Source organism: Brachionichthys hirsutus, chromosome 1, assembly GCF_040956055.1.
Source record: "Brachionichthys hirsutus isolate HB-005 chromosome 1, CSIRO-AGI_Bhir_v1, whole genome shotgun sequence".
In the NCBI taxonomy this organism is placed as follows: domain Eukaryota; kingdom Metazoa; phylum Chordata; class Actinopteri; order Lophiiformes; family Brachionichthyidae; genus Brachionichthys; species Brachionichthys hirsutus.
This window is the reverse complement of record NC_090897.1, coordinates 2,512,265-2,537,344: the sequence shown is the minus strand read 5'-3', so window position 1 is coordinate 2,537,344 and position 25,080 is coordinate 2,512,265. Positions and strand designations below refer to the sequence as shown.

Sequence of the window (25,080 nt, the reverse complement as noted above, 5' to 3'; positions counted from 1 at the left end):
GGCAGAGAGGCACTGTGTGTGTGTGTCTGTGTGTCTGCTTCGAAATATTATTTATCCGATCACTTCTGCCATAGTTTAAATCATTGTAATGGTCTAAAGCCATCAAGGCCTACCTTATTTAAAACTCGGTTCGGCTGCCCTTTTGAGTTGTATCCCCAATTTTGTGGACAAAAGCTGATGTTTATTCCTTTTCTTCCCACTGTTGGACGTGCCAGAGACAAACGCGTGCGGCGTTAACAACAATCTTGCTGGCCCTGCTTTACATGCCAAATGCAGGAAGCATGGCAGGAATTTCCATATTCTCCATTTAAATATTTGCATTTGGCATCACGGGACCGGGAAACGGGCAAAAGCAACTCTTTTGGGCCTTCGCTCCAAATGCCAGATTTTTGGATGAAAATTAATATGAAACCAAACGTTTAACAATTGATCTTCGTGCCCCCCGTCATCACGTTGACGCGAGGTGCCGTTACCTGTGCGCAAACGTTTAGCATGTCTGAGAGGTTTCAGGTTACATAAATACACAATTTAGGCTAAAAGCCAATAAGCATCACTATAAGTGGTGAAAGAACAGACGGTACCGGTGGCCAGCGCTCTGTCTCCGATTTCACTGTGATATATTGCCGTAAGATAGCAGGTCATCTAATTAGACAGGGGACTAAAAGTTCACTGCTGTGACGCGCTGCTTTGTGGGAGTCGGGAACAATGTAGGACGGATTGCATGCTCACCTTCTCAATGCCAGCGTTTCTATTTGACTTCATTAAAATGCTGAATTTAGCCAAATTCATTCAGGCCAACACTTTTTTTTAAACCTTATTAATTAAAATGACTTGTAATTTATTAATGTATGCTGGGGTAATTATATGTAGGGGTATGTGTGTGTGAAATGTGTGAAGGCTCACCTTTCATCTACATGTCAAATCTGTACTTTGAGCAGCCTCTCTGTTGATTATGTTGAGAACCATTCCCTCTATGGGGGGTTCAGCAAAAGGAATCATCACTGGAATCAGGGGCAAAGATGAAAAGAATAATGCTTAAAATTCTATTCTACATGCTCCAGTGACTGATGATGAAGATGAGGCACCTCCATGAGTTAACATGAGGACATGAGTTCTGACCTGAGAGTGCAACGCTATTTAAACACCTGTCACTCATCTTTAGGAAAACGACAAATCAACTTTGTGAAAGACGTGTTGTTGTTTTTTTTTACTAACAAATCACAACACATAGCATGCAATGCCTCCCAGGGAGGCAAGATAAAACAATGGGTCCAACATAATCTGAGATTCTACCTGCAGTTGCTAAGCAACACCCACCTTCAATCTCTCAACCTGTCCTATTGGTCAGCAGGAAAACCACACAAGGCATCCTATTGGCTGAGAGAAAGTTAATAAACTTTAGCCAAGCCCTGCCTCCCTGGTGCGCACACACACACACACACTCCCTTTCTCTCTCTCTCTCACACACACACAGAGAGATTCTTGTGAATGAGAGCATGAGAGGGTGTCAGTGCTTGCGCAGTAGTGCTGATATATGCATTGAGCACCTGGGCTAAAAATAAAGATCACACTGAATGCTGTGCCATTGAAAGTTGCAAGACTGAATTCAAAGTGACAGTCTACCTCTCTCCAGACATAGCAATGAGGTCCCACCCTCATCACAGATGCAGGAGGTATTATTTGACATTTGTTTTTAGTATAGAATTCTAATAAAAGCTTGTTCAAAGCAAGTTCTTCTCCTCAGATCAGGCTAAAAATGCAACACAGGAAAGCCTGAAAAACCTTTGAAAGAGAAAAGCGGGACGCAGCAGTGGTTCCCAAACGTAGTCCAGATGAACACAAAGCCCCTTCCTCGAGAATATCACGCTGAGTTCATTAATTCCACTGTCAATCCAGTCATTTATCTGCTGCATGGTTATGTCACCGGTTATCCATTTTAAAATAGCCGTATAGCTGCTTAGGTAACAATTTAAATCATTAATCCAATATCCTTTAGCAGTTTCAACAATCTCACAACCTTTATCAACAAATTATCATCAGTTTTTTAAAAAATATATAATTTACTTTCAGCATACTCATGCCATTACTTCCTTGGAAAGTGCTTCTACGCATTTCTCTGTTCAAATATTTACAGCTAAAACCCTTTGGTAAAGCGATCAGTCATGCTCGATATCTTTGCATGGTCTTGTAAATACCAAAGATCAGCCAGCGTCATGCCCCACTGTAAAATGTTTATTTTAGTGGTCGCATGTGTCGCCTCCTTGATCCAAGCCGAAGCCCCGCCCAGTTTGAGTCTTGGATCCAGTTGAGGTTTCTGCCAGTTACAAGCCAAATGTCCCCGTCACCAACTCCATTCTCATGGGGGATTCATGGCCCTCTGTAGAATAGAGTTGGTCTAGCTTTTCAAAACTTTATTGTTGCTACAGTAATTAAATGTATAATTTTGAATATACTGTATACCAAAACTAAATGTTCATACTAAGTATACAGCTAATGTAAATATTGGATACGTTGTAACTCAACTTCCTTTGAGCTGTTTGACTACAAATGTGGCCGACACACAGCCTTTTCAAAAGTGAATGTGGACGCAGTGTACTGTTAAATGGTTCAACACACTTATCACTCAGAATCTCCGCGAGGCATCGGCAGAGACAAAAGGCATCCTATCAATCACTGCACTCAGACGTTCACCTTTCCCTACAAACATAATTTCTCAAAATGAAGAAAGAAAGAAAGATATCTTCGAGTTATTCTCCATGTCACTCTCGGGTCAGTTCCATTTATCTTGCCATTATATTTTCCACCTCCTCCGGGCTAGTCATACACCACTTGATAATAGTTGGAACATCATGTAACATGCACTAAAATGGAAACCACAGTCAGACATAACATCAATAATAACAACCCTCCCCAAAACAGACATTTTAGAAAATACTTGATTTATTGAAAAACAGATTCTGTTACAGGCAGTTTTATTATAAAATATCTACAGACCTATGTTATTAACAGTACAGGAGACATTAATAAAAACAACACTAATTCAAAAGCACTTTCTGCATCTTTTTTGGCCATACTTTAACTTAAGGCCATGCATGTACTGCCTCTGATTTTAGCTGCCCTCATCTAAAAGTAGGCTTAGAACACTAAAACAACAAGTAATTCCATATTTATATACAGTCAGTAAAATGTCTTTGCAGTGTATCGTGAGCTTGCATGACATTTCTTATTTTCGGATGAATATTTGTGTCGGACCATATTGGACGGATGAGGAAGGCTCCATTTGAAAATGTTCATGGCTCAAAGTGGTCTAATGTTGCTTTACATCCGTTTGGTGACTCGTTTGATCTGTTGGGATGTTTTATAGAAAAGAGACTTGGATTTCTGAGGTTCGATCAGGTTGAGATTTCCTTCAGAAAAGCTCCTTATAACTCTTCGAGGCTTGTTTTCCTCCGAACCTGAGGAAAGACGAAGAATAGAATCAAAAATTGACACCAGTATCCATTCCTGATAGCTCGTGATGAAACACACGTCAAAGTCAGCTGGACTTTTTAACATCGATTCAAACTTTTACACAAACAAACATTCTAATTATAGCATCAATATGATGTTTTGCCATAGTTCAGTGAGTTCTCCGTATTGATTCTTACCAACAAGACGTTGAACTCTGAGGGGTCTCCGGGCCACCGAGGGATCTTTCTTCATACGTTTTGGGGCAGAAAGCTCCTGTGCAAAGTCTTGGAAGCTGCCAAAATGCATAAAACAGATGGAAAATGCATTCATTATCAATAACTCGATTGCCCAAAGTTAAATACTGGTTTTATTTATTAGAAAAATTTATGGCTTCACTTTGAACCTGACTAAGTAATAAATACGTTAAAGCAGAACGCTAAATGATTTAATGATTGAATATAAAAGAAAAAAGGATCCACGTTACCCATTCAGTTTACGTTTTCCTTGCGCAGCAGACGTCATGTCCATGTAGGTTGGTTTAGCACGTTTTGCTTCTTGTAAAGTCATCGTTTTCTCACTGTCGAACAAGTCTGACGTTACCACAACTTCCCCACAACATGCAGTATTTCAGGTTGTATTCTAAATCTTTTCTTCCAACATTTAGAAGGTAGAAAATAACGGCATGGATGGTATTTTTGTTTTACCTTTGGGTAGGAATTTGGATCCCAGCAATGGCCGTTGTTGGATAGAGTAGCTGGCTAGGACCTGGCAAGGTGCTGGACTTTGATGCCTGACAGGGGATACCACTGCTTATAATAATGGTAGCATTAGGTCCCGCTTGGTCTTCACTGTCCAGAAGGTCAAAGGTCATGTTGGGATCCATGGTATTAGAGGAGCCCAGTGGATGCGCAGTTTTTTGAGCAGGTTCTGGTGTGCACTGGAGTGGTACTAGTGCCTCCTCTAAAACATGCGCCATGCCAACAGTCCTTGGGCTTTGAGGTGGCAGTGAAACACACAGATTTCTCCTAATGGGCATCTTAGGCATTGGCTTCCTCATTGTATCAGTCTGATTTCCTTTCCCTAAAAGAGAAATATAGCCATATTGGAAAAAGCACATTAATGGGTAACCTATGAAGGAGGATTGAAGTCACAGAGTTAAGACAATAATTGCCAAAGCAAGTTTAAGACTAGACATGTGAAAGATCCAAGACTGTCCTGAGAAGAGACAGGGACTATGTCGGTATAAGGATGGAACTGATAGGTTTTCCTCTCGACCTGTTCCCTGAGAGGACATGAGGTGCTCATGTTGGGGAGGACATTGGAAAGGACAGGGGGAAGTATAGAAGGCTGGTTTGTTTGTTTTTGATTGTTTATTTTCGATCATATTTCATGATACATCCAAGAAACATAAGTTGTGCATAAACGCGATCGAAAAGAAGAGGTTTAGGCTGAAGCTAAAAGCTTATATATGCTTTCCCTTATATTTGGTTGTCCATAGTTGAGGCAACTTCATTACCTCTCAATTATTACACATGATCCACAAGTGTGTGGCATCTAGTCTTGCACATGATTATTATTTTTACTATTTTGTGTGCCGAGGGCTTGTCTGTGTGTCAGTATTCATTGTGTGGGCTTTTATCCCCGACCGAATAACAGCGAAGGTTGGACGATGGTACAAAAGAGCAGTAATCAGGATACATCCTTGTCTCCATCTCTCTCTGCAGCTCTGTTTCTGTGTCAGGGATGTATAAAGAGCTGCAGGTGCCTGTTTGACGTATGCTCAATCTGAATTTACATGAAAACCGGCAATGCGGTGCCATCCTGCAGGGCTGTGCGGAGGCGTGGCCGTGTGTATTCGTGCTACAAGATGCTGCGAAACAGTCAGAAATGATTCAGTAAGGTGTTGCCAATGTCGCTCTCTCTCTCTCTCCATTCATTGTCTACCTCGCTCAAGCCAACATTGCTTTCTTAAACCGGGGTGGACGGACCAACAAGCAACCAAATCAGAATACTTTATTAATCCGAGAGGGAAATTCCATCAGCAACATTGCTCCACTCAACAAAATCAGAAAATACAGAACCTGCTGACACAGTCCGACTCGTCTCGTTACCCTGGCTTCAACTTTCAAATAAACATATTCACTAAAACACGTGGCCTTCGATTTCAATTGTGTGCATATAAATTAGCATTAGCAAGATATAAATGTTTAACACAGTGTTTAAGTATTTTAAGACTTGCCTTTTTCCCCAATTGGATAATCGTTGCTGACATACTACGAGACATTGATAAACAACAGCCAGATTGGTAGAACCGGTTTTAATTAACGGTAGTTATTTCAAGAAGGAACATTTCTACAGACATTCCTTTTTCAGGAAATGGGCAATAGAACAGTGCACAGGCATTACTAATTTTAAAAAGTAAAATTAAATCACAATTATCAAATTATATCTATAAATATAAATGGAGATCCGGTGCCTGGTCAAACTGTCTAGATTAATTTACAAGTGACAGCTATGAATAATAATGTACATCTTGCAGAGCAGAATGAGGCTCAACTTCGTTGCCTGCATTACATTATGAACACAATCACAGGCATGGCATTTCCTGCAGAGGTGTGGAGGGTGGCAAAAAAAGAAAAACCCAGCATACAGGAAGTGTGAACACTCAATGTAAAAGGTGGCTGATTTATACATTACCCCAAATATCAAAATGCAATATTTAGCAAACGTGAGTCAGACTTCAGACAGCTCACTGAGAGAGGAGACCATAAGAAATAGTCTTTCTGTGGCAAAAGAGTTGTCCCGAGCAATAAATGGCAGCAGATTTCCTTCAATCACATATTTTTGGCTTGTAGGGGATTAATACATGCATGAGTTGCTATTTCGGGTGGAGGCTGCACTGAATTAGGGTCGCCTGGTTGCTGCTGCCTGTTTTTTATAGTACGCCTCTCCTGGTTGGTGGGGCAGGGGACTTTACGTCTGGTGACGTTTCTCCCTGCCCTGCTGTGGATCTGCATTTTCATGAATGAAGCTCAAGAGGGATTGGGAGGGTTAGACGCTAGACAGGCAGAGAAAAACATTTGAGGACAGGAGAGAACGGAAGTCTGAACGGAGGAGGAAGCCAGACTAGCAGACATTTGACGTAAAAGGGACAGCAAAACATAGGGAGGGAAAAAATAGACATGAGAGAAGATAGAGGTATGAAATTGGAGGGGGGGATATAAAAACACAAAAAAGTGGGCAGTGCAAGGAAGCTGGATGAAAAACCCTAAAGCTATTAATAAATGAATGAGGGTTATAATCAACGCTAAATTGTGGAATCCAGAAATACTGCTTCAGTGTGATTGCTTCTGTGTCATTTGCTATTATTAAACAGTCCACAAATAGTTAATGCTCTCACAACCCCAACCCTTCATAAAACCGGTGAATTCTGATTGGCTTTCCGAGATGCTGGGTGGAGCTATTTCTCATAACATGCTGCAGTGACTACCATTAACAGCTGAGGAAGCAGTAAGGGACTGACAAACAGCATCAGAATAGGACCACAGCAATGTGACTGAATGCCATATTAAAGTTTTATTAATTAAAACACATCTGTGCGTTTATGCCATTTACCACAGCTGAAAATCCTGCACACAAACAGATGCATCCACTGTGTGTACATTTATATATAACAACTACACACGTGTGGCAGCTTTAGAATGACCAGGGTGGATTTCAAGGCATGAGTCAGCGAATGCATCACATATGTGATTTTATTACCCAGGTACTCGTCATTTTCTATGCTGATAAAAATTACACATCCTAACTAGGTACATTCTCTGTAAATTTGAAGAATAAATTGTTTCAGTTATAGATCGGACCATTTGTTTGTACATTCTGAATCATATACCGGTACTTGACAAATAAATGCTTCAGCTGCATACCCCTTAATTATAAGCTGGGAGTGAATGTTTTATTAAACATAAAATTATAAACTAATGATGCATAAAGTACATTTAAAAAGAATTAAACCCATCTGTAGACTCTGCCTGCTGTTGGACATTGTGTATTATGTTGTTTGATTGTGCAGTGGGGACTGGTCTGTGCAGTTTTCTGGTCCATGTCACACCTTCCAGACACAAACCAGATCCGCGTGATAAAAGCAGCCCATCTTTTAGGTCCCAGCTCCTGGTTTGTCTTTATTGGCTACATTCCCTCTGTTCTGAATTACCCCGTTCGGTGTCACGTTCCTTTTCTTTCATGTTTGTTTGTGATTTTCTCGTGTAAATTCCCGGCTTGAACGCAAGCCATTTGCTAAAAATGCAATTGACAGAAAGAGAAATTATGTTTTCAAATCACATAGCCCTACTCTACTGTCCTCAGTTGTTGACAGCGTATTGTAATAATGCATGTACCTAGAATTCATAATTTGTGGAATGTTGTGTGTTTTATATTGTGTCCTTGATTATTATTACAGTTATTAACAGGGATTTAGTTGAAGCTATAATGTAACCAGAATTTTGTGATTTATATTGTGTCCTTGATTATTATCGCAGTTATTAACAGGGATTTAGTTGAAGGTACAATGTAACCAGAATTTTGTGATTTTCAAACAGAAAATCAGGTCAGAGTTTGATGTAGGTCTGTCAAATGTTGCAATAGTGATCCAAGGTTTGCCCTTTCATCCCCCCCCCCCCCCCCCCCATTTAAATATAAAAGGTCACCAAACTAATACAATTACAGTGAGTTAAGGTGTTTGTGGAAAGATGACTGTAGACGTTATTGGCAAAAGTAGGCTGGTTTATGAGGAAAAATAACTGTCAGTTGAGCTACACTGGTGTGTAATGCACAAAGAAAGGCTGGAGAGACCACACAGGGAAAAGAACTGTATGAAAAGAAGTTCACTTAATATAAGAAGTTGTGTGAGAAATTTAACGGGAGTGGTGACAAACTCCCTGGTGCTCTCAGGTTTCAGTTTTATTCAAGGAACTCTGGTCATCTGGCAAGAGTAGTTTTTTTTTTCCAAAGTTACATTTCCCACAATACGTTTCAATGAAATATAGACCACCTGCAGTAAACATCGTTATAGCCAATTTGAACTGCAGTATTTCACAAAGGTTTTTGTGTTACATTTCCCCAAGGGTTCCCTGTGGACATTTTTCCATCTGTAAAATTAGTTGTAAGTATTCACATAATTTCATTATTGGAGGTTTGGCTGGGACAGAATGTCTGCAGCACAAGCATAAATCAAATGATATTACACGTCTGAGTTTTATTGTGTATTTTATGTGTGTGAGTTCTATTGTGTATTTTGCTATAAATAACAGTTATTAGTCTTAAACCGCTAAAATGGTGTTGAGCAAATAAAAAAAGCAACATGGCAAATTAAATATTTATGCTCATACAAAGTGACTGAAATTTTATGTAACGTGTTAAAACAGCTGAACACACTGTGTGTTCCGCTTCGACAAAACATGGAATAATCTCTTAAAACCATGTTTGGCCAAGGGTGATGGATTGATGTGTCAAAGGGGGCAAATAAGTATATGATTGAGGTGGGGGTGGGGATTAACAGGCAAGTAGAGGTTTTAGATTAATGACTACAGTATGTAGCCACAGCCACAGGGACAAGAGGAGAGTAGGCTTACCTTTTGGTGATGGAGCAACGTCGTACAATGAAGCTCTCTTTGTGCGACCCTGTGCACCTAAGAATAAAAAAAAAATGTGTCTCTCAAAACCAAACATAACATTATCAATAACGTACACAAAGCTTGATCCATATCCTCCACCCATCTTAAGGAAAAATACAGTTAGTATTAAAATTGATAAAGAAAATAAAATATGTCCAAAAAAAACAAGGATTATGGACAGAAAGATGTGACAGCAGCTTTGTAGCAATAATCAGTTGCACGAAGGCCGAAACAACGTACCCTGCCTTCAACTGTGAAATCCCTGGAGGCTGAATTCTAGCTCAAGTAAACACCCATAAATAATGGAGAACTTGGTAAACTATTAATAATATTGGTAGCTGGTTATCAGCTAATAGTTTGAATGTTAGAGGGATGAATTGTAGCGTTAAATCTTCTCCCTTACTTGCTCTCTCTTTCATTATGACTGGGAGGGGCAGTTGAGACTGTTGCATGCTTTTTGATAGAACTGAGTGGAACACAACTTTAAGTGTAATTATTAAAGTAAGCTGCCTCCCAATAAAATGACACTCAATCAGTCAAACACGTTTTATTTCCATCTGATTCTATATCAATTAATGTCTTTATAGTGAATAGTGCCGTATCATTTAAACTTTCATTTCGATTTGACAGACTATGAGAAGAGGCGTCTTTTTTCATTACGTTCAGATTGTTGGTGGGATCAAAACCGGCTAAATTAATTGATTTTACTTTTATGTTAAAGTTTTCTAGAATAAACTAACAAATAGTTGTCTTCATCAATAATGTAAATAAATACTCATAATTAGCTTTTGCTAGCCAACTGAACGCAAACAACCTATTTTAAAATGAAGGCTAATAGAGAACAGAAAAGCATAAGACCACGATGACTTACTGCAGGGGCTACTCTGATGGTAAAGTAGGTGTGAGAATGAGAGGACAGGGGTCAACTCGTTGCGGGCAATTCCCGCTTCATTTGTCTCCTGCAATTCCTCTTCAATCCCGTCACATTTCAGATGCTGCCCCGCCACTTCCTGGTCCGCCCAGACCACGCCCCTCTCCCTCAACACAAGGTGCTCTAGTTCATGGTTCTCCGTCTCGTCTGCTGCTCCGATCAGCCCAGACCCATGTAGAAGGCTGTAGTTACGACCGTAAGCTGGCAACAAGATGTTCATCATTCTGTAATGGAATGAAAAATATTTATAAAATACAAAAATAAAATCGTAAAAAAGCAAAACAAAACAACTGGGATTGTCAAGGTACTTTTGCGTCCGCTTGTTTTCTTGATCCTGCAGTGTCGTGAGCTTGACCATCTGCATGATGTGTTGTTTCAGATCATGCACCTGCAGCTCTAGTCTGTGGCAATGTAGATCCTTCTGCAACAACTGAACAAGTGGAGAAGTGCGGTCAGTGAGCAGAAGCGACGAGGCAGTAGCTATTCCAACCTAACGGCATACCGAAAAAGCTCTCTGGAGGGCGGGAGTTTAAAAAGCAAAAGGTGGCAACGGGTCAGAATGCTAGACAGACGATGCAAAGTTCTGCTTTTCATTCATGTTTCATCATGAAAGCTGTCTGTTCAGGATAAGAGAGGAGTGCTCAAATGAACTCTGACATAAAGAAGCTACGAAACAACAGCAGAGAGAACATTTGACCGGCGGGCGCGTCACAGTTCTGGGTCAGTTCCTGGAAGAAAGGATAAAGAAGAAAAAAATAACATGGGCATGGTTTTAGGTAACAGGCTGCTGTGTGAGGGATGAGTAAAGGGTATTGATTTATTCTCTTCAGTGATCCACGAGTGAGCAGGTGAAATAAAATGAGCACAGTTCTAATTACTGGGAGAACAGATGGGAAGAAAACAAAGACAGTCACGACACCAGTAGAGGACTGCCCACCTTCCAAAATAAACAAACAAAAAACAACCAGCAACCAGTTTTGAAGGATGCAACCGAAAACAAAGTTTTTGTCCACGTCCATTCAAACATGTACGCAACTCCGACACAACGGTCAGGACATGGTGTTTCAAGAATCTCTAACACATCTGCAGATGTTTTCTTACCAAAATTCAATTTGATTTCTATAAGTGAACATCTATTTACTAGTATTCATCCTACACTTACTTGTAGGATGAATCTGAAACCAGTCTTTTCTGACTGATGAAAAATGCATCGCTGTGGCAAAGTCACCACAGTAAGCAGATTTAAGAGCTCTGGTATACCACAAGATGTACGTGTTGGTGATCGGCTTAATTATCTGGCAAGAGTTTGAAAACACCAGACCCCCCCCCATTATAAATCATTATGAATTGCTATTCTAAATGTGTGAAGGTTCTTTGGTTTCAGTCTATTCTTTGAATTTTTAGGGTTACCTTTTAACCCTTTATTGCCAAACGTATCATATTTGATACACATGGCCTTTCAGGATTTTGAGACTTGTACAAGCCAACAAATGCATCTGCATTTCCAAGTTACAAAAATGAGAGCACTTTTCTAATTTCTTTTTTTTTTTACTAATTTGTCAGAAGGTTCCATCAAGACCGTATTTTACAAAAATTAGTGTTCCAACAATTACTTCATGGGGCAGGCTTGAAAGGGTTAAGTCGTGCATGGGTATGGAGGCAAGACATGGAAAGACATAATCTGCACAGTACATTCATACATACAGGGCATAAAAACCAAATTTCTTGTTCACTGCTAGAGCAAAATTCCCTTCCTGATACCACTTCCTACTATTCATACAAACAGTATACATCCACCCATTCATCCAGCAACTATCTCGTCTACAGCTGCTTATCCATCTCAGCTGGCAACGACCAGTAAGCGTTAAAGGGTCAATAGTTCCACTTACCACTGAGGTCTGATCCTGCGGCTTCAGCAACTTGATATCATTCTCAACCCGATGAAGCCAGCCATCATTGTCCAGGAATTGTGTTTCCGAGTCTTTCAGACGTTTGTGAATGTGTTGCTGCTGAGCACGCAAGCTGGCAATCTTCCTCTCGTGCTTGCATGTGGCCTATCGAAAGCAAAGACAACAGGTCACCAATGTTTGTGCTTACCGTATACTATTAGTACTACACACTATACCGAGTAAACGTGTAAATAATAATAATAATAATAAACAGTTAATCAAACAATCTATTTTACAATTGAATATGTTTCATAACATGTAAAAACACATGCGGCAGCATCAGCGCCAGCCCCAGATAAACATCTCATACGATTTTTACATTCAAACAACAGAGGCGATCTGAATTGAGGTGCAGTGACTGCATCCTGTGGTGTTGTAAATTAGAGGTTCAGACAACAATAGAGAACAGAAAAGTGGAATGATGACTCAGCAGCTGCTTTTCAGGGCAGAATGATGGAACATGTGGATGGCAGCAGTAGCACCAGATACCTTCTCGGTTTTTTCCTTGGCACAGAAGTACTGGACCCGCAGGTTGTCGTCCTCAGAGTAGCGCTGGCGCAGCTCATTCTCCTTCAGTTGTCTCTCCAGATCCAACTGTTGCTTCCTGATTTCCGCCCGGCTTGTGAAGATTTGCTGCAGAGTATCCGACAAACTAGAGCGAAGGAGCGAGGAGGAAGAAGTTCAAATGTTGCAAACTTTGTAGGAGGAACCATTAGCAAATGCGAATTGAAATTAGTAGTCAAATTCTACTTGACAACTATTCATGAACTAGCAGCATTAAGTAGATGATAATGACACTTTTAGGATGAATAAATTATGTATAAAATATGTTGCATGCCTCATGTAATTTTTATGCAGATGATAGTCATTTATTTGCTTCCACTTCGATTGTCCAGGCCTTTGAGTTCTTGCAGTCTGCTTTTAATGTTGTCCAATCTCATCTACAAAATGGTCCTAAATGCAGACAAAGCAAAATATATAGTTTGCTGCATTAATTGACAAATGACATTGCTGCAGTAATTCAGGCAAAGAGCCCCAACTAAGTATTAAATACTGTACATGCTCATACTTTTTAGTTGGCAAACATTTCTAAAAAACATTTTTTTGAATTGGTCTTCAGTAATAATCACATTTTCTGAGATACTGAATTTGAGATTTTCATTATTTATAATCATCAAAATTAAAAGGAATAGACATTTTAAATATATCTGTCTGTGTGTAATGAATTAATTCTGAATGGCATTACTGAAAGAAATCTAATTTTTCACAATGACCAGCACTTCTATACACCGGATGACTCTGCTAGGCTCTTCTTAGCTTGGCTCGCTCTTACCTATGCACTTTGCTTAAAATAACTGAAAGCCACTACGCTCTATGTTCCAATGACTCTATTCACCTGCTTGTCCCCCGTGTCAGGACAAAAATGGGCAAAAAAGCCTTTAGTTTCTTTCGCAGCTCCATCTGCTTGGAATGCCTTTCAGTCTGAACAGAAATTGACTGAACTCACTCAGCATTGCACTCAGTTCTATTGAAATACAGCACCTGGCCATATAATAGTGCGCCTGTTTTAGAACTTGTTTTTAGCAGTAGTAATAATTGCACCAAGTTGTTTTCAACCATGCACTTCAAATTTATTGTTTGTTTTTAACTTGTCGTTGAAAGATGTCCCTGATTTCCATTTGTTTATTCTTTAATTATTTGAAAGAGACCTGGATCTCGATGGATTTTATCTGCTTAAATAAAAGTTAAATAAATGAAATAACATTTGGACCAGTTAGAATGTTGAGTCACGTTAACCTTAAAATGACATTTAGAGCTTCCACCAGAATCCACATCACAATAAGATAGATATTGTTAGAATTACGGTGAATATACGCATTGGGATAAGTTGAGGTGATTACTGGAATGAATGCAAGTGGAAGTCTGAATGAATCAAAAGAGTAGGAGAGACCGCAGAGGCACGTTGGTAAATAAGAGCAGAGCTGTTGCTGAAATGTGACTGCACTCTTTAATGCAACTCCAGTGACGTAGGAGACATCGTGGTCTTGCTAGACTGCTGAATTTTTAATAGCATGAGACACGTGCTGCCTCTATTCAGAGCCTCTCCCTGTGTGAGTTGTGAATTCTGATGACAGTGAATGAAACGTGTAGGAATGGGAACCATTCAGGTTTTTCCAATCCAAATATTCAGTCAGAAGCCACAGAGTGTTGTAAAGATTACTCGAGGGGAAGTGGCTGTTCTGGATTTTGAAAATTAAATGCATTTGTGCGTATCACCTGAATCAAAAATGAAAGTACAAAGCAGTGGTTAACAAAATCAAATATGAAGCTACATCTGAATAAATAAATGGTTTTACAGTAAACTTCTATGACCTACTGCTTATTTGGGACAAAGAGAAAAGGATCGTTAAGTTGAATTTTCCCCCAAACACAAAGCCGACAATGGCAGCAGTTTTCAGTCTAGATCCTCGGGCCACAAAGCACATCTGTTTTTAATCTAAGAAGCAAAATAGTCACTTATTAAATACCCAGATTGAAAATGGGTAGTGCTTAGCACTTGGTAATGTTTCATTATATTTCAATTAAAGAGTAATAAAATGTATCCGTAGACACAGGAGTCATTTGCATCATAGCAAAAATGTTTTTCTAGATTCTCATTCATCCAGGTCACGGTGATCCTTGAAGGTTGAATTTGCAGCTACTGGACTCTTGTTAGTGGTTAAAAGACGTTTCACCTCTCATCCAAGGGGCTTCATCAGTTCTAACTGGCTGGTGGGCAGTGCATGTATTTGAACTCCTCTTGAGGTCACATACACTTTCACAATGTTTAAGCTTACGACTCTGTTGGCGTACACCCCCAACTTCTATTTAGAGTAGTTTGTTCTAATTTCACATAGATGGCATCAATGCAGCGTACACTGCTGAATTGAAATTAGTTTTATTTTAGAGCAGTGGTCCCCAACCACCGGGCCGCAGCCCGGTATCGGTCCGTGAGGCATTTGTTACCGGGCCGCACAGAAAGAATAACTAATTTATGCAATTTCCGTTGTATCGATTATTAGCGTCTAAAAGGTGTTTTATTTTGAAAAACAACCGGATTTTCGCCAACGTAACATTCGCCTGCAAATTTTCTTGGTCACATGATACATTACTAAAAAAACAGCCGCAGACTAGTGAAAATGAATAATAAAAAAAATAAACAAACGTCTTTGGAGAGCTTCTTTGCTAAGAGGAAAAGTCCAACCGAGGAAGGATAGGCGCCAACGACCTCCAAGTTTTTTAACAGACAAACCAGGAGTCAGACTTAAAACTCGGGTTTATCTACAGCTGACTGGCTTAGTTAACGAGGCAATTAAGGGATCGAAACTGCTTCGCACAGAGAGACCAATAAACTGGATTAAAAAACAAGAATGTGGAATTTATGAAACAAAAAAAAAACGGAACATGAAGGACAGAAACAATTATTGAGGCCACAACTAATGGTGAGTAGATACTGGTGTAATACTTGTTTAATAGTTATTGCAAGTGCATAATATAAAGTTTATTGGAAAGATTAGATTCCTCTTTTTTTTTTTTATTACACCCCCCATGGTCCGTGAAAAATTGCCCAGCGTGAAACCAGCCCGTGGCAGGAAAAAGGTTGGGGACTACTGCTTTAGAGGCAGGTGGACTGCTGAGTCCTGGCCCGAATAGCTGGCTCCTCTGTGGTATGCCATGTGATTGTAGAGTGCTTGGTTTCTCCAAACAAAAACATGGCTTGTCAGAGGTCAGGCACATTCACAATGTTTACGTTTACGACCCTGTTGGCGTACACCCCTAACTTCTATTTCGAGTATGTTGTTCTAATTTCACATAGATGGAAATTAGATGTATTGCAATGAGTTGTATTTGCCCTTTAGAGGCAGGTGGACTGCTGAGTCCTGGCCCGAAGAGCTGGCTCCTCTGTGGTGTGCCATGTGATTGTGGAGTGCTTGGTTTCTCCAAACAAAAACATGGCTGACGCATCCCACAGTGAGAAAAACAGTCATGGGCTCCCCAGTGTCTCCTATTATGGCCAATTTAATGGAGGAAATGGAAAATGGAGCATTGAGCTTCTACAGCGGTACAACACCTGGCTACTGGCTTAGATAGTGGAACGGCCCAAGAAGGGGAGGTTTTCACAGAACATCAAGCTCACTCGAGACAATGTCAGGGAAAACCTACTTCCCTTTCCAGACGGCGCATTAGAGATCCATACAAGGTGAATGGAAGATTAACCATAATCTTTTACCAGAAACCTACAAACACAGATCAATACCTGCATTTTGGCTCTTGCCAACCACTGGAAGAAAAAGCTGGGACGCATTAGATCCCTACCACATTGGACCAAGAACATCCCAAATAAGGTAAAGGGAAAAGAGAAGGAGGACGCAGGTTAAGAAAGTAATGAAGACACACGTGGCTACTCAAAGACTTTTTGGCAAGTCAGACACGAACCAGCAAAAGGACGGAGCAAAAACACTTTCATCACATATGTGGCCGGAATATCGGATAAATTAAATAGGATTTTTCTCCAAGCACAACATCCCATTGCACTTCAAACCAAGTAACACAGAGGGTGTGAAAGGGGGGTGAACTGCCAACATAGAACCTTAACAAATGTGGATGTGTGTGCTACCTTAAATGAGTTGAAATATCTGTACAAGCCAGTTAAAACCAAGGAACACTCCTTTGATGAGAGGGGGAAAAAAGGTCTTCAAACCCTGGACAGAAATCCAGTCGCTTCAGATTCAGGCGTCAAAGTCTCATTAGAATAATACATTCTTCACCTTAAATTTGTCTGTCAGTTCAATAAATTACTGCCAAACTGTAACATCAATATTTTAGTGTCTGGCTGCTCGCTGCAGGTTCAGATACTGAAACAATTTCATACAGTTATTTGACTTAAAAGTATACACTATATATGAATTACTGTGCTGACACAAATACGTTTCCAGGCAACAGACATAACAGATGCACAAATTAATTTGGTGAATAGATTTTTGTTTCTCTATAAAGGTAACATTCTTTTTATTATGAGATGCATTTCCTTTTGAAAGAGAATGTTACCGATGGACATTAGACTGTTATAGACAAAGATAAATCAATGGGCTATAACAGGAGAGAAAGGCAGTGTTGTCTGACAGAAAGGCAATGATGCTGCAAAAAGAATCTATGATTGGTTCATCATTACGATAGCTTATGACTTACATTAGTTTTGTATTGGTATTAAACAACAGACTAACTTTCAGGTTGGGAACAAGTTGCTGCCGCATGTGAAGGAAGTCAAATATCTTCACTTCCTGTTTTTGGGGTGAAAACTGGGATTGACAGGTGGATTGCTGTATGCTATAATGAATAATGCGTTCCAACCAGACTGTCTGGAGCTTTGCGAACAGACAGAGGAAATGACATCATGGACACAAAGGATAAAAAAATGTTTCATAGGGTGTTGGGGCCCGTAGGGTTCGGGCGAGGCCTCACACAACAGCAGGACCGGTGTAGAACAGCCATTACATTTAAAAGGAGCCAACCGAGGTGGTTAGGGTCTAAGGTGATTCCTCAAACTAAATGATACTTTGCATTATCTGCTAGACATTTGGGACAAAGTGGATTCATGTTCTGCAGATTCCATTGGGAATCGACACCACACTCCGTTCTGTACATTCTCAACAGCTGTTAGGGAGTCATTTTCTTTATTCTGGATGTACTGGGAAGTGTCAGCAATTAACACACATGCTGAATTGAAAAAGTAAAGACATAAGGCATTTGATTGAATTCTTTTTGAACTATAAATTGTATGAAATACTTTGACAATGAAATAACATCTCGTACAGAACTGTCTGTTGAACTCTCAATACTGTTTGCACAGCTTGAACCACTAGACATAATTATGACCCCCACATTGCCTGGTCCAATCCATTATAAATGATTATGGATCTAAATATCTCAAGTCTCAGAAGCACTTTTGAAACCACACGCCGCATGAATGTATCACCACCGTAAATTACATTGCCAAATGCAGTTACATGCTCTTTCTGCATGCAATCAAATTGTCCACAATAAAACAAGAATCTAATAATGAAATGTTTCACTTGAAACCCAAAATCTCACTCAGGCATGCTTACCTTTTGTACTCTGCTTGTGTCTGGGAAGAGGCCATGCCGGAAGTCCCAGGTGCCACGTTCTTATCCTCGTATGATTTTAGTCTCAGCTTCAACTGCAGAATCTTTAAAATGTAACATAACATTGGGAACATTCATTGGGTCATTTTCTCCAATTTCCTGGATGTTATCATTATATTTTTTCAGATTACCTCTTGCCGTTGCTTCTCGCATATTACTGCATACTGCCCGATGTGACTGTCCAGGCTCACGACATTACTCTTCAGCTTATCAATTAGTAGAGAGACAAATGCAGTGATTTAAAAGGAATCTATACATTTATAGTTTTTAAAAAGTTGTGCTAGACTTATAAAATAACAAAAATATAGTACCAACCGTGGACTTAATCTCCTTAGCCCTGTTGGCGTATTTAAGAGTGTTCTGAGTGTCATCATATGACTTGGATGAGGGGCTAACATTGGCAATCATGACTGTCCTGCAGTTGCCACCCAAGCAGTCTTTAAGCAGCCGTGTCAGCTTGCTGTCTCTATACGGTATATGTGTTTTCTTGCTCTGAAACAAAAACACCAACATTAGCCCAACAGATAGACCACTTGGATATTCAGGTTCACCACAAGACCACCTTGGACCGAAAATGAATGGAGAATGAAAGCGTTCCATTTCGAGTTAAAATGCTGACCTCGATGTCTTTCTGCAATCTGTCTATAATAATGGTTTTGGATATAGAGCAAACGCTCGTTTGATTCACATTTCAGAAGAGAAAAAAAAAATCACAATAAAGTTCAGTGACAAATAAGTGTAAAAGGATCTCTTTCGTGGAGTTCACATCCACGTCTGCTCGGCTCCCTGGAAATACCCTAAACCTACATCTGGATTTATAGGCCTTAGCTATAGTACTTGTTGGGTCCATGGAGAGAAAACCTATCCAATCAGACCAGACGTTCATGCTAGTATTGCTGCACCTGGACAAAGGAAGGAAAATTAGCTGAGGACTATTTTGATAATAGACTGATGATCAATAGTTTTATGAATGAATCAACTTATTTGTGAATTTTCTTTGTTATGGCAGATAAATAAAGATTCCTTCCAGACATACTGCCTTAGTGCAAAAGCGATTTGAACAAAATGTTATTTGCTGAATAGTGGAACAGTTATTACTGGGCTTGAGCATGGAAATGCATTAGATTTTTTCTTCATTTAAATACAAACTGAGGGATGAGAGCGTTTAAAAGGCCAACATAAAGGTAGCTTCTTTACTTAGACGCAGCAAACCTGGTCATGCCTGTGAATGCTGGAAAACACCACATTTTCTGAAATAGCTCAGCTACCATTAAGCAAGGCTGGCATTATCAAATGTATCCATTTTATACAACTTTGTCAGAGAAAACCCCTCATTGTGTGGGTGGGAAACGCTGGCCTTGCGTGGCGGAAGGTCAAAATGGAGAGAGAGGACGAGTCATCAAATCTAAAGCTATATTGCCAAAGGCCAATAGCGTACAACAAAAACCTCTGTGCAGCATAACGAGAAGATAACACACTGAAAAGCCCAAATAGAAGTAGGAGACACACTTCTCACTGAAACGAATGGCACGTCAGTCCAACCACAAGCGGGGACATTCTTTTCTGTAAACAATGGCCACAATATGAACTGCCAACAGCCCGTACTGGAGCACCAAAAAACCATGGGGAAAGGGTGGGGAAGGAGCGAGGATTAATGGTGGGCGTTGTAGGTTGAGAACATCAAACTATGAGGAATGGTGGGCAGGGTATAAAACTAACTGGACAGTATCCATGAAAGAACGCTGTTTTATCCCAAAAATGAAGTAACTTGTAAAAGAAGTATCGGATGTCAACATAGCTGCAGCACATGTGCACAGTACTTCCTAAATCCATGTGACTGCTTGCACCGCGTCCCTTGAGACTGGACTGTAAAATGAGACGACTGCTTGACAGGTTAATGTATGCGACTGGAATGAAATAATACCCATATACTCAGTGGCCTCTCCACTTTCAAATGCAGACAGGTGAAAACGTCATACACCTAGAACTATTACGATCTAAAGAATACACAACACAAATGTTCCATGTGCATTGATGACCTGCAGCTGAATTCAGGCACAAAATGAAAACACAAAACATTTCATATGTGAGCAGTTTGTGAAGTATGGAAAGTTGTTCCCTGTATAAGAAATAAGAAATCCACTGCATCTGTGTACCTGTCTGAAATGTGTTCTGATTGATAGAAAATGACAGCACATTATAATAAACATTCCACGACAGATTGTCTACAAATATATTACTCACAGCTCCAATGCCTTAATAGGCAAACTGTATAAAAGTGGTACTGGGCATCTAAAAATCAATCCATGTATATATCTATATAGTTTATTTTCTAACTTTTAAAAACAAAAACAAAAACTGATGAATCATTGTTGACTTGACCCAATTTTCAAAGCAATGTCGCAAAAGTTTCTAAATAAATCATTATTTATTTTTTATTCTGGTCATCAGAAAGGGAGGAAGATGGCAGTATTCCATTAACACACTGATCAAACACTTTGCACGGTTTCTATTCGAAGCCACCTTCACTAAACAGGAAGTGTCTTCTTCGCATTTAAAATTCTGGGTCTTACAGCAGTGGGCAAACAGCAACAATTTAATTATTCATTTTTTTTGTCACCGGATAACTAATTTCATATTACAGCTGTTAGTGAGACATACGGCAGTTTGTTCCCTGCAAATAGAACAGGTCACACTGCTAAATACAAAGGGAGGCCACATTTCACACCTTTATTTTTTTGGCCTCATTATAATTAAGAAAATGAGTTCAAGGTTGAACTCTGCCAAGGTACCAGAAACGTAATAATTTTCTAGGAATGACTAATGTTTGCAACATAAGCCAGTCTTGTAAAATGTTGACATACATCCCTTGAGTATTGGACCAGTACATTGGACTTCATGACAAAATTACTAGGACATATTAAACCTTCATAATAAGTATGAATTCACAGGAGTGCAGTTCATACTACAGAATGTACTTATATATTGTTGCATACATGACTCCATGGACAAAGAGGATGGAAATCTGATCTAAAGGAAAAGCTGTCCCCTTTCGGTCCCTCTTGGATCAAACGCAAAACGAGGAATTGATAATCAAACATAAACCATAGCTTTCTACAGCACATCAGCCAAGTTCATTAAAATCCAGTCTTTGCAACAGTCAAACACAAAACAACAATTGCAATTGCACCAGAACTCTATTTTGAACACGGTTTGGTATATCTAAAATTGGTTTCATTAAGTGAACGTTCCTTAGATGACGTATTACAATTATTAAAAATCATCTGTATTTGATTTGACTGTGATTTTTAAAATCATCTGTTCGTTACAGTATTTGCTGCAGTGCTTCATAAAACATAATAAAATCCTACCTTTGGGTCTGCAAGAGCATTGATCACATTTCCTAAGGCAAGGAGTGAGCGATTGATGTTAGCGCCTTCCCGCAAGCGTGCCCCTTTAGCATTGGTGGCGCTAGCCCGCTCTGAGCCTGCCAGGTCAATCAGACTCATTTTAGCGATGCAGACATGAGGGTTGAGGTTGGCAGTTTTGTCCTGCTGTCTCAAATACACCTGTAGAAATGGATATGATGCTGTCATTTGGAAACTATTAAAAAACAAAGAGCGATGCATGTCAAACAAATAGAAATTCAAATGCCAGGGAAACACGAGACTTCAAACACATCAGTTATTTTTTAAAAGAAGTACAATACCTGGAAAACCGCATGGGAGCGGGAAGAGGTGGCATTCATATCAGTTGGATGCTGTGTCCTGTTGCGATTGCCCGAATCTAAAGCCTCAAGAATGTGCTCTGCCGATTTAGGCTGCATCAGAGAGAGAGAGAGAGAGAAAAAAAAGAGATGGCATGTGAGCCCGGCAAAGGCACGATTTAGAACCACAACAGGGCATTTAGCATCATAGCAACAGAGCAGTGAAGGGGAAGACATTAAAAACTACATTTTGTGTATGAAAAAAAAGAAAAAAACATATGTAATATACATTCAAGTTAAAATCTTATGGTTTCACTCAGTTGGATGGTTGTTCCTTTTTCGTTTTGAGGCTGTTCTTGTGGGCTACACATGGTCAAAGTGTATTTAGCTGAGTGAGTGTAGCAATAGAAAATATATACATTTTAAAAAGTGTGTAAACATGAAAAACAAACTTAACCACAAACCACTGGCATAATATGACCCCTTCAATACAGGGATTTAGGGTAATGTGTTTCTGTATACCGGTACCTGATGCAGTGTGAGGCCCTGAACGACTACTCCTTTTGAACTGTCCTCCCTGACAGCAAGGGGGCCTGCATTAGCCAGCAAGTCTCTGATCTGTTCATTGTAAACCTGTAAACAATATGAAATACAATGTCATAATGGAAAAAAATAATATATAATAATATACCCTTTAAATGTGTTTCAAATACTCACCTCAAGATACGAGACCGCAACAGCGAATTCTTTCTCCTCCTTTGCGTCATCCATGCGTTTGAACAGCTCTTTCATTGTTTGGTACATGACCCCAGGTTCATTTTGTGAGCCCAACATTGTGTGCGTCTTACCTGCTCCAGTAGCACCATATGCAAACACTGCAATTGAATTACAATGAACACAATTATTATAAATTAAACATGCCTTTCTAATAAGAGTCCTTACCACAAAAACAAAATCTGAAGCAGAAGCACAATTTGTTGCGCTGTTGCATCGTACTACGGAAAACCGAGGGGCATGTCTATTATTTTATGAACCACATTTATATCAATGAAAATATATGAAACAACAGAAAGACAACTCTGTCTTGTGCAAGAGTTCAAAAGCATTACAGCTAACATAGGCCGATTTCCAATAGGCAATCAGCAAATGAACCCTGAAGCGTACAAGGTGAATTAACAGCAGCAAAATGTTTCCAATTAATGATTTGATGAGTCATCAAGTCAGGAAAAAGATAGAAAAACATGGCCAGTGGGGTTCATCAGCGTATTTGGTTGGGGAAGTGGTAAAATAGACAAATGTTTACTGCCACAAAAGATTTTCTCTCTATTTCAGAGCCCCCAAAAGGGCGCTACTTTGCATTAATTCTTTTCCCTCCATCTGATCCATATAAGGCTGTGTTAATCTGCAGTGAATTCTGGGGTATAGAGGCTCAGTCACTGCTAGAGTACATGTCTAATTATCCGTTACCTGTGCAGTTAAATCCATTCAACACACTGTCCAACAATCCTTTAGTGGTGTTCTCAAAGATTTCAGCTTGAGTTGAGTTTTCACCGAAGACATGGTCAAAAACAAACTTGAGGTCTTTGTTCGCCCTTTTGTTGATGTTTCGATTCCTCCGTGACCCAAAACATGACGCGTCCTCTTCCTTGGGGTCAAATATGACCATGTGTGTATCAACAACCTGGACAACATTCCGATAGGTTTCTCGTTTCTCACTGTCATTGGTTGGCCTTACTCGGACAACCACCTTGACATGGCTGCACACATCACTCGCCATTGTGGATCCGCAGCTGGGGGGGGGGACAAAACAAATGTGTGTTACACCTTGCAAGTGCCAGTGTAAGAACTAATACCATGGCCTTCAATAATTCACAGAAAACAGAACATCATTTCTATCAAATAAGATGATGTAAAGCCCTTAGACCACATACATTTCTTTAATGGATTTACTCATCACATACTTATTAATCCAGAGTCAAAACCTCTATTAAATGATCATAAAAAGGAAATAAAATGCGGGCAAATATGCATACGTATATATATACACACAAAAACTAATCAAAAGCATATCTATACTAAAGCGGCTGACAAAATAATTTTAATGCTGCACTGCAACACTTTAAAACGATACTGATTGTACTATCTTTGTCATTATTGGATGGCAGTTTTAGTACAGTATTCCCAGTTTATCAACTAGCAGGCCTTCGCTTGCAACACAGATGCCTAATGGCACAAAGCACTCATATTTTGCAGCTAATTACTCGCCAGTAAAAAAGAAACCCCGTACGATTAATAAATATGTGAAGGGATGCGTACTGCTGGCTAACTGCTAGCATAAACATTTCACATCAAGTACACATTACAATATGAGGGCGTAACAACTGAATTTGAACTCGGGTAGGCTAACGACCGCTAGCTACATTAGCTCTCACACAACTTTCATTGGTGCGTTCAACGCGTCCTTTTCTACGCGTTGAATACGTTGCATGTGATTACGCCTTACCTTTTATCAGAAATTATTCGTCATTAACAAAATAGCGTCTTTGGATAAGACACGAGTAATTCGTGACACAAAACAAATGCGACAACGAAGCTCAGAAACCCACAGCTAACGGACCAAGCGCCAATATTTTCGAAAACAAGTCCTCTTCCGATGTCGCACCGGATTGGACGCGAGCCGGCTGGTCATTGGGCGGAACTGTGTGACGTCAGGGACATGCTGCCGCAGAAGGCGGGGCGTTCTCTGTCGGACTGCGGTAAGCTAGTGCTAAATGCCTGTGGTGTTGTCCTGTTCTAGCTCACACGTCACATTGACGAAACTTTGTATTTATTTATTGAAAGGTACGTTGCGTTCATTTAAGAGTAGTCGTTGACAATTTGTGCCGCTCTCACGGTGGCATAGCAACGTGCTATTTGTAAAAAGCCCAGTCGAAACCATGACTGCTAACTAGCACACACACGTGACGTAGCACAACAGCGCGTGGGTGTGCACGCGAGACGTGCGAAGTCTCGTGGGAGCTGACACAAGCCTCGTCGTTGATGCTCACGTGCGCGGCAGCTTTTACAATTAACGTGTGAAACGTGAACGAACAGCGACGAATCAGAATCTGCACGTTAGCGCTGACGTCATCAGCGGTGCGTTCAGCTAACCTGCTCCATATCAAAACAG

The 25,080-nt window shown here is 40.0% G+C and overlaps 1 protein-coding gene across 1 annotated transcript; it reads right to left on the bottom strand.

Annotated features, from left to right (window-relative positions):
- Window positions 1–3,318: 3,318 nt before the first annotated feature.
- Window positions 3,319–23,688, bottom strand: kif18a (kinesin family member 18A). Its single transcript, XM_068741833.1, has 17 exons — window positions 23,379–23,688; window positions 22,629–22,786; window positions 22,440–22,544; window positions 21,915–22,025; window positions 21,577–21,774; window positions 18,521–18,697; window positions 18,337–18,411; window positions 18,149–18,249; window positions 12,492–12,654; window positions 11,943–12,107; window positions 10,362–10,483; window positions 9,994–10,277; window positions 9,081–9,137; window positions 4,155–4,530; window positions 3,935–4,027; window positions 3,648–3,742; window positions 3,319–3,455 (listed from the first exon to the last, which is right to left on the bottom strand). Exons 1-17 carry the CDS (start codon window positions 23,686–23,688, stop codon window positions 3,319–3,321), a joined length of 2,727 nt encoding a protein of 908 aa, XP_068597934.1.
- Window positions 23,689–25,080: the final 1,392 nt, after the last annotated feature.